The 13,711-nt window shown below is 37.7% G+C and overlaps 1 protein-coding gene across 2 annotated transcripts in view; it reads left to right on the plus strand.

Moving 5' to 3' along the window:
* The first annotated feature begins 8,938 nt into the window (after positions 1-8,938).
* LOC103705621 (solanesyl-diphosphate synthase 1, mitochondrial-like) overlaps positions 8,939-13,711 on the plus strand; it is a 41,358-nt gene continuing 36,585 nt past the window's right edge. For both annotated transcript variants that reach the window (XM_008789422.4, XM_008789421.4), the window contains exon 1: positions 8,939-9,330. Coding sequence is in view for 1 of the 2 variants with exons in the window: in XM_008789421.4 (XP_008787643.1) it covers positions 9,196-9,330 (135 nt within the window). In the remaining variant the exon portion in view is untranslated. The remainder of the gene's footprint in view (positions 9,331-13,711) is intronic.

A 13,711-nucleotide genomic window follows, 5' to 3' on the forward strand; every position in this document is an offset into this window, starting at 1 on the left:
GATTTGATTTTCATTCTTCAAGTTCTTGTTCCTACAAATAAGTTTCTTATGTTCTAAATACAAATAAGAAAAGACATCATGAAGTTCATCAAATGTAAAATCATTTTTAGTTTTAGCATGTACCTCATATATCTCATCTTCATGTGCCATTAAGCATGAATTTGCAATATGATGCTGCTCTTCTTCTACACATGATGTTTCAGATTTGTTAGTGCATTCATATTTAACTTCAAGCATATTCCATATTTCCTTAGCAGTTGTGCAAAAAGATATGCAATTAAGTTCACTATCATCTAATGCACAAAATAGCACATTCATGGCTTTTGCATTTTGCTGATCCATTTTCTTATCATGATTAGTGCTTGTGTGTGGTCCATTGACTATGATACTCCATAAATAATAGTCATGTGCTTGAATGAAAATGCGCATGCGTGCTTTCCAATATGTATAGTTTGTGCCATTAAAAAGTGGAGGTCTATCAATTAATTGTCCCTCTCCTAGAAAACTATCTATTTGAGTTGTCATGATCTTTGGCTCTTGATCTTGAGATCAATAATTAATATTAGAGCACCTGCTCTGATACCACTTGTTGCCCAAGGTGACAAGCCAAGAGGGGGGGCAGTGAATTGGTTTCTCTTAATTTTAACTATCTTACTTATGTTAATTGATGAGTTAGTGAAATAAACAAATCACAATACAAACAACAAGAAGTATAGTGGTTCGGTGCTCTCCTTAGCACCTACGTCCACTCCCCAAGCGACCCATTGGGAATTTACTATAATCCCGCGGATTACAGTTGGATTGTTTTCCGGGCTCACAATCCAAAAACCTTTACACTTTGGTTTTCCGGGTTCACCAAAAACCTATGTTGGTTTTACGGGCTCACCAACGAACCTATGTTGGTTTTACGGGCTCACCAACGAACCTTTACAATTGGTTTTATGGGTTCACCAATCAACCTATTCCGTTGGTTTTGCGGGCTAACCAACTAACCTTTACAAGGAATTTAATAAACAAAGAAAGAAGATTTAAGCTCCTAGATGAGCAAATATAACAATATAATCTACAAAAAAGAGTTTAGAGAATAGTTATCGCTTGATGTGACTTCTCTCTTCTTTGTCAAGGATGCTTCACTCTTCAAGGGTGGATGGAGCTCTTAATGACTCTTTGAATCTGCTCAACCACTTTCTTTTGACTCTTGAATGAAGCACTTGGATGAAGAAGATTAGGGCACTTTCTCTTTCTTGTGTACACTTTGATATTCTTTGGAAAGGATGTTCTCTCTGATGAATAGTGCCACTTTAAATAGTTTTCTTCATCCATTGGACAAGCCCCAATGGTTAGAATTCAAAAACTAGCCGTTACTCACTGTTGGAAGGACAAAAAGTACTTCTGCAGAACTAGCCGTTATGCTTCTGCCCGTGTTTGGGTCGGCTCAACCTGTCCTTGGGTCGACCCAACTTTCACTTGGGTCGACTCAAACTTTCCTTGGGTCGACCCTCTCAGAACCACAGAAACTTGCAATTCAGCCTTCCTTCACTTGGGTCGACCCAACATTTCTTTGGGTCGACTAAAGGTTCAGTTGGGTCGACTCAATTTCTTCTTGGGTCGACCCTCTCAGGGTTTCCAGAGAACCTTTTCTGTCATCTGTTCTGTCTTGCCTTTGGGTCGACCTTCTCAGGGTTTGGGTCGACTCAAGCTTGGGTCGACCCTCTCAGTATTCCCAGAGAACCATTTTCTGAGTTGTTGAGAAGCTTGAAGTTTGGGTCGACTCATGCTTTCCTTGGGTCGACCCAACTTACTGTTCATATGTGCCATTTTTGCAGAAGTGTGCCAAATGCTTTCTTGATGTGCCGGGGTCGACCCAATCAACCTTGGGGTCGACTCAATCCACACTTTGCTGCAACTCAAGGTTAGATTCATCCAAGTAAACAATGAAATGCATCTTTAACTTGTTATACAAATATACTGAGAGTAACAGACTTATAAATGAAGTATTGAATTAACTTATAACATACTCTCGATTATTGCTTGTTAATCATCAAAATAACACTATCATCCTCAATACCTACTGTTGGGAACCCTAGTGGTCGCATGCATGTATTTTTAAAGATTTTACAGTGGAAGCATAAATTAAACTATTTAATTCCTATGCATGCTAGAGATCATATCTCTACAATAAAAATGGATCCAGGACTTTAAACATTTATCCTAAACAAGTATGCATGATTCTATGGCTAACATGTAGTCATGCAGAATTTCAGCAACCTAGTTGATTTCTAATCCTAATTTTTAATGAGATCAGATCTCATATATTTTTGCTTTGAGAACTTTGATGATGCTTTAAACACCTTGTGTATCCGCATATGCATCCGGCCTCTACGGATAGTCCACGCAAAGCTCTAGGAAGATCCACAACTGCAGGAGTAATAGCTCGTGCAGAGGTGCTGCAGTGGCTGAACTTTTCTTCTTCGAAACACTCAACTTTTGATTCTTCTTGGAGAGGATGAAGGATGGAGATGAAGGAGAAGAAGGAGGAGAGAAGGTGGCTGGCTCTCAGAATTTTTCCAGAATTTAGAACCCTTTCTAAAGACCATCTCCTACAAACCCTAGGCATGGGGGTCTTTTTATAGTCAAAAGACCCCCCATGCCTCACACCTCTTTTGGCCAACGAATTTGGCTGATAAAATTCCCAAAAAATTTTGATGAATCAGCAGCTAAGAGTTGAACAAATTCTCTTCTAATCTTGTGCCATGAATACCTAAAAACAGGAGGTTATTGCACCCCAAACTTCAGCCGCACGCCACCCTGCTTGATGCGCCATGCAATCCCTACAAATTAGGGATTTGATTCTTTTCTTTTTAGGAAGATTTGTTGCGCCATATTTTTCTGTAAAATAGCCCCACGCCTCCTCTTTCCTCACGCCAACAATTGGCTAAAAATAAAGAGGATAGGCATCATTGCTTATAGGGATAAGGATGAGGTGTCTTTCTTCTCCAAGAAAGAAAGCTAGGTACCTAAAATTTAGGGATTCTTCTTCTTATCAATTTCTAAAATTTTTAAACTTAGAATCCTTATCAAATAAGGACTTTTAATAGGCTTGGGTCAAGCCTAATCCAATTGGATCAAGTCCGATTAATTGGGTCGAGCCTATCAACTTGGATCGAACCCAATCCAATTAGGTCAAACCTTGATGTAGCCCAAATTGAATTTTATTCAATTTGGCTTAACCTAAGCTCAATTATTCAATCAATTGAGTTCATTAGTAATCTAATTGCTAATTAATCCTTCAATAATTCAATAATTATTTTACTGCAACTTTTGCTTAGGATAATTTGTCAATCGAATTGACCGATGTACTCCTGGACGATTCTTAATCGTCGATTAGCCATTTGATCAACCTAGTAACTTCTATGCGTGTGACCCCATAGGTTCGAACCTAAGCCGGTAGCACAAAAACGACTTTCTGTACTAATCAAAGTGATCATCTAGCAATGGTACCCGACGTCCGGATAGGCCGAATATTTGCAAAGCAATATTCTGGAACTCTTGAACTATGGTTACCGTATAATTCATCCCTATGACACCAAATGCCTAGGATGACTTCAGAGTTCTATCAACTCGTTAATCAGTACATCCAAAAATGTGATTCAACCTTAGAAATTCCGTGACTCCTCACAAGGATTATCCTGGCCAATATTTTGCTAAATTGAACACAAGGGCATTATCTTCTGTCATCAGGAGGGGTCAATTCCATCTTGACTCACACACCGACTTCGCAAGTACTTGACTGCACTCAGTGACTTTCCGTCTCTGAATTAGAAATTCAACTGGTCCGGTACCAAAGTACAGTGAGTTGCTTGCTAATCACCGTGGTGATCTCAGGTTTGAGGGACATATATACCCATATCCACTTGGAACATCTCTTGACAGCAGAGCGTTCCGGAATGGTCACGTTTAGTGAAGTGTACTCCTATACTTTACCTGTGTGACATATCAATGTCTCCACACTCATTGGTTAAGAAGACAACCAACGTATATGGCACACAATGACCTAATCTTGATAATGCTGTTGTCCTAGTAACAACACATCATTTGGTCGCAAACTATTTTAAGGACTCGTTGATAAATCCTCCTTTATCATAAAGGAGTCCTAAGGACTTCATCTCATAACAAGAGTTCATTTGAAGATGTATAAATAAAATTATGAATAATGCCAAATAACATTTTATTAATTAATCAATTCATATACAAATTCAATTATCAACAGGCTGACGATTGACTTTTAGGATACAATTTCCAATACCTACAACATTTCAAACATCTCTATTTCATTAGACAAACCACCCAAATAAGTGCATGGAACTAAATCAACAATGAAAATCTAAGTACATAGAAAAATTAACGGAAAAAAAGGACAGTATAATCAATATATTCTTCTATTGGGCTTTGGTTGACTCACTTAAGAAGTTGATGACGACTTCACCAGCTTCACCTTCAAGAGAAGGGCCATTCTCGTGACCATCTAATTTGTGGATATTGCCCTTGTGTAGTAAATTGCATACCCTATGCTATTATATGCCACTTGGTACCTCATTGAGTCCACCACACCCTATGCCTGAACCCATTCCTCCTATACTGTGTATTGCTCCACCACCTTTGCTTTCACCAGTGATGGAGTATGCACCATTGTCGCTGCCAAAGAAGGTCGAAAAGGAAATCGGGACTTGGTGGTGTCACCTTGACCGTGGACATTGGTTGGGGGGGAGGGTGGTGGTGGCTGTTGGGAATTGTATCCTAAATGTCAATCGTCAGCATATTGATGATTGAATTTTGTAAATGAATTGACGAATTAATAAAGTGTTATTTGGCATTATTCATCATTTCATTATACATCTTCAAATAAACTTTTATATGATGAAGTCCTTAGGACTTGTTTTATGATAAAGGAGGATTTATCTTCAAGTCCTTAAAACTGTTCGCGATCAAATGATATGCTGTTACTAGGACGACAGCATTATCGAGATTAGGTCGTTGTGTGACATATACGTTGGTTGTCCTCTTAACCAAGAAGTGTGGAGACACTGATATGTCACACAGGTGAAGTGTAGGAGTACATTTCACTGAACGTGACTAATTCCGGAACGCTCTACTGTCAAGAGATGTTCCGAGTGGATATGAGTATAAGTTTGGCCCTCTGACCTGAGACCGCAACCTGTGACTAGCAAGCAACTCACTGTACTTTGGTACCGGACTACCTGAATTTCTAATTCAGTGACGGAAGGTCACTGGGTACAGTCAAGTACTTGCGTAGTCAATTATGAGTCAAGATGAAATTGACCCCTTCTGGAAACAGGAGATAATGTCTTGTGTTCAATTTAGCAAAATCTTGGCTATAGTAATCCTTGTGAGGAGTCACAGGATTTCTAAAGTTGAATCACATCATGGATGCACTTATTACAGAGTTGACAGAACTCTAAAGTCATCCTAGCATTTAGGAGTCATAGGGATAAATTATACGGTAATCATAGTCCAAGGGTTCTTGAATGTTGCTTTGCAATCATTCGGCCTATCCGAACGTTGGGTACCATTGCTAGATAGTCATTTCGATTAGTACAAGAAGTTGTTCTTGTGCTACCGGCTTAGGTTCGAACCTATGGGGTCACACGCATAGAAGTTTCTAGGTTGATCAAATGGCTGATTGATGATTAAGAATCATTCAGGGATAATTTGGTCAATTCGATTGACAAATTATCCTAAGTAAAAGTTGTATTAAAATAATTATTGAATTATTGGAGGGTTAATTAGTAATTAGATTACTAATAAATTCAATTTGATTGAATTATTGGACTTTAATTAAGCCAAATTGAATTAGATTCAATTTGGGCTAAATTAGGGTTTGACCTAATTCGATCGGATTCGACCCGAGCCGATTGGGCATAACCTAATTGATCGAACTTGACCCAATTGGATTGGGATTGACTCAAGTTAATTAAGAGTCCTTATTTGATGAGGATTAAGAGTTCAAATAATCAGAATTTATTATGGAGAATAATTCCTAAAATTTAGGACCCTAGCTTTCTTTCTTAGAGAAGAAAGACACCTCATCCTTATCCCTAAAAGTAGTGGTGCCTATCCTCTTTATTTTTGGCCAATTTTTGGCATGACGAAAGAGGAGGCGTGGGGCTATTTTCTAGAAAAATATGGCACCTCAAATCTTCCTAAAAAGATAGAAATCAAATCCCTAATTTGTAGGGACTGCATGACGCATCAAGCTGGGTGGCGTGCAGCTGAAGTTTGGGGCGCAATAACCCCCTGATTTTTAGGGATTCTTGGCACAAGATTAAAAGAGAATTTGTTCATCTCTTAGCTTCCGATTCACCAGAATTTTTTGGAAATTTTATCAGCCAAATTCGTTGGCCAAAAGAGGTGTGAGGCGTGGGGGATCTTTTGGCTATAAAAGGACCCCCACACTTAGGATTTGTTGAGATGGTCTTTAGAAAGGGTTCTAAATTCTGAAAAAAATTTTGAGAGCCAGCCACCTTCTCTCCTCCTTCTTCTCCTTCATCTCCATCCTTCATGCTCTCGAAGAAGAATCAAAAGTTGAGTGCTTCGAGGGAGAAAATTTCAGTCACTGCAGTACCTCTGCACGAGCTAGCACTCATGCAGTTGTGGATCTTCCTAGAGCTTCGCATAGACTATCCGTAGAGGCCGGACACGTGTGCGGCTATACAAGGTGATCAAGGCATCATCAAAATTTTCAAAGCAAAAAGGTATGAGATCTGATCTCATTAAAAATTAAAATTAGAAATCAACTAGGTTGCTGAAATTCTGCATGACTACATGTTAGACATAGAATCATGCCTACTTGTTTAGGATAACTGTTTAAAGTTCTGGATTTATTTTTGTTGTAGAGATATGATCTCTAGCATGCATAGAAATTAAATAGTTTAATTAATGCTTTCGCTGTAAAATTTTTAAAAATATATGCATGCGACCACTAGGGTTCCCAGTGGCAGTGCCATGTTGAGGGAAGGGGAGATGAGATGAAGTAAATGGCATTGACGAGCCATTGCTAAGTGGGCTTAGGGTCGAGGAGGGCAGCAAAGGTAGGCAGGGAGTTGAGGGGGAAGAGAAATGGAGATGGGTAATGGCTTACCGGTGGAGCAGCTGAAAACAAATTAATTTTGGCTTCCTTCTCTTCAGGATAGGGATAGGAAGGAGATAGGGATGGTAATTAGGTTGGGTTGAACCAGATACGAGTAGGGTTGCATACAAGATAGATAAAAGATATGTTAACCTGAAGTTGACCTATTTATTAAAAGGGTCAAAAATTTAGACTTAAACCTGACCATTTTATTAAACAGGAAATGTAACCCAACTTGGAATGGATTGAATCAAGTTAAGCAAGTTAAGCAGTTTAACATTGCCACCCCTAGAAGGAGAACAAGTTGATGGTTGGTGTTTGGATAGATACATAGGCGTGCCATCAATATCCGAACTCAAAAGGAATAAATGGTAGCGGGTCATACTATCTTAACTTTCAAGGACTTTAGCTACTAGTTTGTTGTCGTCTCAAGAAAGAGAGCAGTGACCAGGAACTACGAGATATGGGCTACGATCGAACTACAAATATATAAACTAAAAAGTGCTAAATATAACTAGAAGATAAGCTAGATAAATTGATAAAAGAAACTAGTATTTAATTTGATCGAGGACTCCAAAAGGCTATCCCAGGATTACATTTTTATACTTATACACCTTTTTCTTTTAACTCTTGGACTAATGTCTTCTTCTAGTGTTGACACCTATCTATACTGGCTCTTACTACTCCACTCACTTTTTTTTGACAATTACTCTAGTCTGCTTTATCCGTTTACCCCACCTTTCACATTTTGTGATTTCAATAACCGCCCCACATTTTGTCCGAACGTCTATATCTCATACTTAGCTGATGGCTTAAACCATGCAAAATACAAGATTTAATTGGTCTTCATCTAAATAGGCCATATTTATAATTGGACTGTAACTTGGCCTGCTTTAATTAATTTCTTTTAGATGTAGCTTGGTCAATCCTGCATGATACCCTATGGTAGTCGATTGACTTACTTCTGGCCATGTTCACTATTTTGTTCGATCTCTGTTTGACCCATAAACAGATCCCATGTTTGCTCCATAGACTTCCTTTCAACTAAGTTTCATTATTGAGGCAAGTTTCTCATTGTAATATAGTCTTTTACTATATCACATGACTATCATCCAATGAGTCTTTAGGCTTTCATTATGGGTTAGTATGCGGTCCAAACACATGCTTTATTTTTCTACGATTTTCTAGTATTTTTCTTGAATATTGCAGAGAATATATCTTTCTCTCCTAGCAGTACTCCTATGTTCAAAAAGTACTCCTATATTCAAAAGTTTATTTTTATGTATTTTGATCCACGATCGTTTTTGATTATAGAAGCTAAGTTCTAATAAAAAAAGCTTTCAATAAGTAAAACTTAATCAAAATTTTTTTATTTTAATTAATTCTAGAAAATATATTTTTCATGATTGGGTTATAGAAGAAGGGTCTAATTAAAATTCATGACATAGCATGCTCAATTTTTTTATAAGTTTTCTATTTTTTTCTAAATTCTGAAGAGCGCAGAACTTGCTCTCTAACACGTATAATAGAAAAGAGATTCAAAAATTATTTTTTAATAAAATTTATGGTTCTTTGTAACATGGCATCCTTGATTTTGTATGAGCTATTTCCAACCGTTTAAAAGGTACATAGAGAGATAAAAGAAACCCTGCAAATCTGAATTCTGAATTGGTACGAGGGGTGATTTAAAAAAAAACCAAAAATGTCACGTGTTTTTTCTAAGAGAGTGGCTCCGAGAACGGACACGTGCTTTCCTTTCATCTCACCTCTTAGTCAATCCGACTAGGCGGCGGCTCCGGTAACGAATTCGACATCCTCAAGCATCTCTGCGGTGAAATCGTACCCTACCAAGAAACCCTTCTTCCCCTTCACGCGCCAAATAATAAATAACGCAGAGAGAGGGAGGTGGTAAAACGCGATTAGAAAAATCAACGCTTGCGGAGGAAGAAAAAAATCGGTCTTTTCTCCCGTTTTCCATCCGATTTCTCCTTGATTTCCCTTCTCTCTCCATTTTAGTTCGATTTCTCTAGCTTGTCCGTTCGTGAAGGATGTACCTGAGATGGGCTTTGAGGAGTTTGAGCCGCTCGAGAGCCGGATTCCACGGCTGCAGTTCTGAGAGATTCTTCTCCACGGCTTGCTGTGGACACATTTTGAGTAGAAATCCTTCCGAGATTCGCTCAAAGGTGCGATTTTTCTCCTTTTTTTAGTGTTTTTGTACTGAATACCAATGTTGGTCCGGTCGGCCGGTGGTAGAATTGCTAGGTACCGGACTATATTGCTATTTTCCCATATTTCTATGGAGTTTTGTTTCTTGTTCTCAAGCTTTTGTTATAGCGGGTCCTCACAGTTTTTGAATAGAAATTTCTTGACAAGTCTCTCATGTTGCATCTTCTTGGTCGTGAGTGCAAGCCACTAGGATGCATTGATGTTTACTTAATAATGTGGATGCTTAACTTCATGTTTGTTAAGTTGACATGTTTACCGACGATGTCTGCTTTGATAAATCCATCTACTGTACCCCAACTATCAACATGCGCGAAGAAGGTAATGGGTCCTCTCCCCTTCCTAAAGCCATGAGAGTTGGTCAGAAAGACGTCCTCTCAGGCTATATTGAGGAGTGAGGAAATGGCTTCCATTTGAGGTCCTTCTTGCATGGTTTTATAGGGTGCAGTTTTCCTGGCTTGGTAGGGTTTGGAATCCATGACCTATGCAACTCTGAGAACTGAAAGCGGCATTCCGATACTAAGGTCTTCAAATCTTCTAAATGAGAATTGTCTGGATAAACCATTTGATACGTCACAGGTTTCTTTTTCCAAAATAAAATAGATTACCTATATTAATTTTTTTCAACAAATCCTGAGGTCTCAAGTTGCTGCTTTCCTCCCTCAAAAATTGCCAAAAGTCGTGCTTATTGTTTGTGTAGCATTGAGGTCACCTGTGGATGTATGTCTATATGCATAGTAGACTTTCAAATGTAGATGCATAGACATATTGCTCAATGCATACTAAAATTTTGGGAATAAGTATTTCTGATAGGAATTTGTATTCTGCGTATATTGGTTATCTCATTGTCTTCTTATACTTTCTGTATGCTGAGCAGGAATGCTTTATATTAGTTTGAATCCTTGATCTTCTGAATTCATGGATGATGAATTTGGTTTCTGATAATTAGACAATCTCTTATTCCATTCTCATATGTTTTTAAATATATTTAAAAAACTTTATGATAATATACTGAATGCAGCTCATTGGTCATATGACTTCAATCCTCATGATATATTATAGATTTAATGTCAGCTTGGAGGACAGTTATAGTGAAGAAACTAGGAGCAAGCCTGATTCTCTATCTTTTATCATAAGCCTCATTTCATTTTTCAAATGAATTTTAACCATCAAGTGTTATTGCATCAATGTTGAGCTATGTTTAGGTGCGATCCATCAATGTTTGATAAATCAACCTTATTCCAACCTTCTGACTTGGGGATGATCTAGGCATGGCCTGTTGAGTTTGAGAAAGTTTTGCAGTCAAGTGGTATATCTAATGCTAATCCATTAAGTTGGTCCTGAATTCTTAGCTAAGTCATCTTTGGACAAGAGAGGGGTTTGCCATAAAGCTTGAAGGGCTGGAAGGTAATATGAATAGCAAACTTCCTGGTTATGAGATTTAAGCTCAGCAATCACTGAGTGATCCACCATGCTAGAGTTTGCACTTGGAATGAATTGACACAATTAGGGAAGAAGAAGACAAAAGAAAATGATTTCATATATGGCATTCTGCTGCCTAAATACAACCCAATCAAACCCTTGTAAATCCCCCTTTTGTAGCCAATCATTGTGTCTGCATGATATGGAAAACAAACAAGAAAAACATAGACAATTCATAAAATATAAAGATAAGTTTTCCCAAAAGATGATCCAAGTCCTATCAACTTAGCAAGCAACATTTAAACTAGGTATATGAAAAGTATGGCATAGCTTGTATGGTATGGACAAACCAGAATTGGAAAACAATGGCTGACTTGCAGTAGCATTTATCTTATGTTTCGTCTTTGAAGGCTATTATTGGTTAGAATCCCACCAAAAATCACCTCCAACTCCAACATTTGATTCATAAAATATGTTCTTAGGTCTCCAAATAATCTTCTTAAGCTTGAATCATGACACAATCTATGAGGAAATTGTAAATCAATGGTATAGTGAAATTACCTTACCATTCCGTCAACAAGATTTTTGTTTCTATACTAGAAGTCAAATATTGAGGTTTGGCTGGCCAGTATGGTACTTTGTATCAATAATGGATATCGACTAGTACACTATGGTACAATTGTTGTGCCATCGGTAAAACATATCTTGGCCTCCAAAATTGTCTCATCTTTTTTATGCATTTTTATTTTAATGGTATATTTTTGAGAAAGTGGTAATTATATTGATTTAATGGACTGTTTGGATGGCCAAAAAATTCATGCCATACCTTATTTAGTTAATGATGAGAACAAGTTAGCCATTTGGAGAGAAGAAATTAGCAGATAAGGGAAACTTTGGAGCACACAACCCCTAAAAGAAATATTGAAAATCACCTTTCTAACCAAATTCAGTAGCCTTACATTTCAGAAATTATGTGCTCTAAGCCATCAATGATTCCCCCGATCAATGCTCTTCCATTCCTATTGCTCTACTCATCTTAGGCTTTGACCATGTGCAGTTTATCTGACAAACAACACGTTCAAGCATCTAAGAGCCCAAAAATGCCCTAGTTGTCTGTTCATTATTTGCCTAAGTTTTTCTTCTAGGAAGCATGGAGATATGGATGCAACAGAATATAGATACACTGATATGACAAATCTTGAAAATTAGGAAAAAGATGTGGCTAGGATATGTGAATTAATATGTATGCATTGTATACATAGTTTCATGGGTAAATATGCACGCATATATATAAATATATATGTACATATATATATATATATATGCGATCGATGAAGCATAATATGCTGTCAAAAGTATGTAGTCCATACTTATGCAGCATCATCAATTTTTACAGGCTCATCATTTGGTCATCATTCAAATCCATAGATCCATTTCTATACTTCATGTTTTAATATTAACATCATGGACTCTAAAACCATTCATTATTAAATCGTTAACACAAAAAAAGAAGCAAAAGCCCGCCCCCTCATTTTTTGAAAGTATTCAGAAGTATCTCAAGTGCATCCAAGAAGCATCCAGAATATTTTTTTTTAATTTTGATAAAAGAGAATTTCACACAAGTATTGGACATATGTCCAAGAAGTTTCCAACAAGTATAGGTATCAAATTAGTATTCGATACAAATATGGCATGTAATTGGAAGTAACTGGGCTTCCTAGTTTTTCTTTTATTGCTATTTATTGCATAGCTTATCCTACCTTGTAATTAAAACTACATTGAAGATCTATGTGTCTGCTTTAACAATTGAAATACAATTTGGGTTTCTACCCATGCTCTACTCATCCTGGTTATTCTCACCTCTTCACCATCTCTCCTTGGGCGTTCCCACATCCAAATGGTGGAATACACATTGGAAAAAAGGCCTTCAAAAGGATTCATGATTGACATTAAGTGGGAACTGGTTTGGGTCTGGTCTTCCCTGAACTGACGCAGTTTGCATGATTCAGTCATGCTCGGGACATCTAGGCTTGTAACATTGGCACCTGGCTAGTACAATATGTAGTTTCTACTATTAGAATGGGACAATGAGGATTATGATCCATGATTCTATGTAAAAGGATCAAGGTAACAGCTTCGAAGAAAGTCGAGCTAGGTAACAAGTTCATCAGTCTTATGGTTCCTAATATTTCTAACAATCTTAATTACCAACCTTTTGTCTTCTACTCAAAACAATATCAATTCAAAAGCCCTTTATTGGTGCAATATGTCAAGTTAGAATATGCAAACTTAAAGGAGAAAACCATGCTTTCTTTTTTCTTCAATGCTAAAAGCAATTTCATTGACTCCTTAAAACTCAACTAGACACCATTATTATAACCATCAAGCCTGGTCTCGACTATGTGGATTTGGCTTTATGAACTCTCATGTGCTCTCAACTTACCATTCATTGCATACTTTGACATGCTTATTGTGACTGGATTTCAGCCCAATACAATCCTCCACCTTTTCCATCCAGGCCTGAGACTGGCAGTAAAGGTGTTTGATCACAAGGCCAAGAACTTATGATTGAGCACTCAGCAGAAGGAATGGGAAAGAAGGAAAATGTCCCTCAATTCTTATACTCCACATGCAAAGCCTTCAATCCCTCACACCTATGCAATAGCAAAAGTGGTCAAACAGCAATTACATGCATTGAATAAATAATCCCTTAAATAAGCAAAACACCAAACATATAAAGAGCAGTGAGCAAACAACAAGCAGCATACTTAGCTGAAGCTAAACCAAACATGGTGACACAAATCAAAATGCCTCCAGAGGCCAGTCAGAGTGAGTGTTCTTGAAGTAAGATTGCAAGCAACAACCTATCTTTGTACTGGATACACTCAGCAAGCCAGAAGCAACCCAGTTTTGGCCTGT

Source organism: Phoenix dactylifera, unplaced genomic scaffold (assembly GCF_009389715.1).
Source record: "Phoenix dactylifera cultivar Barhee BC4 unplaced genomic scaffold, palm_55x_up_171113_PBpolish2nd_filt_p 000119F, whole genome shotgun sequence".
NCBI classification, from domain to species: Eukaryota; Viridiplantae; Streptophyta; class Magnoliopsida; order Arecales; family Arecaceae; genus Phoenix; species Phoenix dactylifera.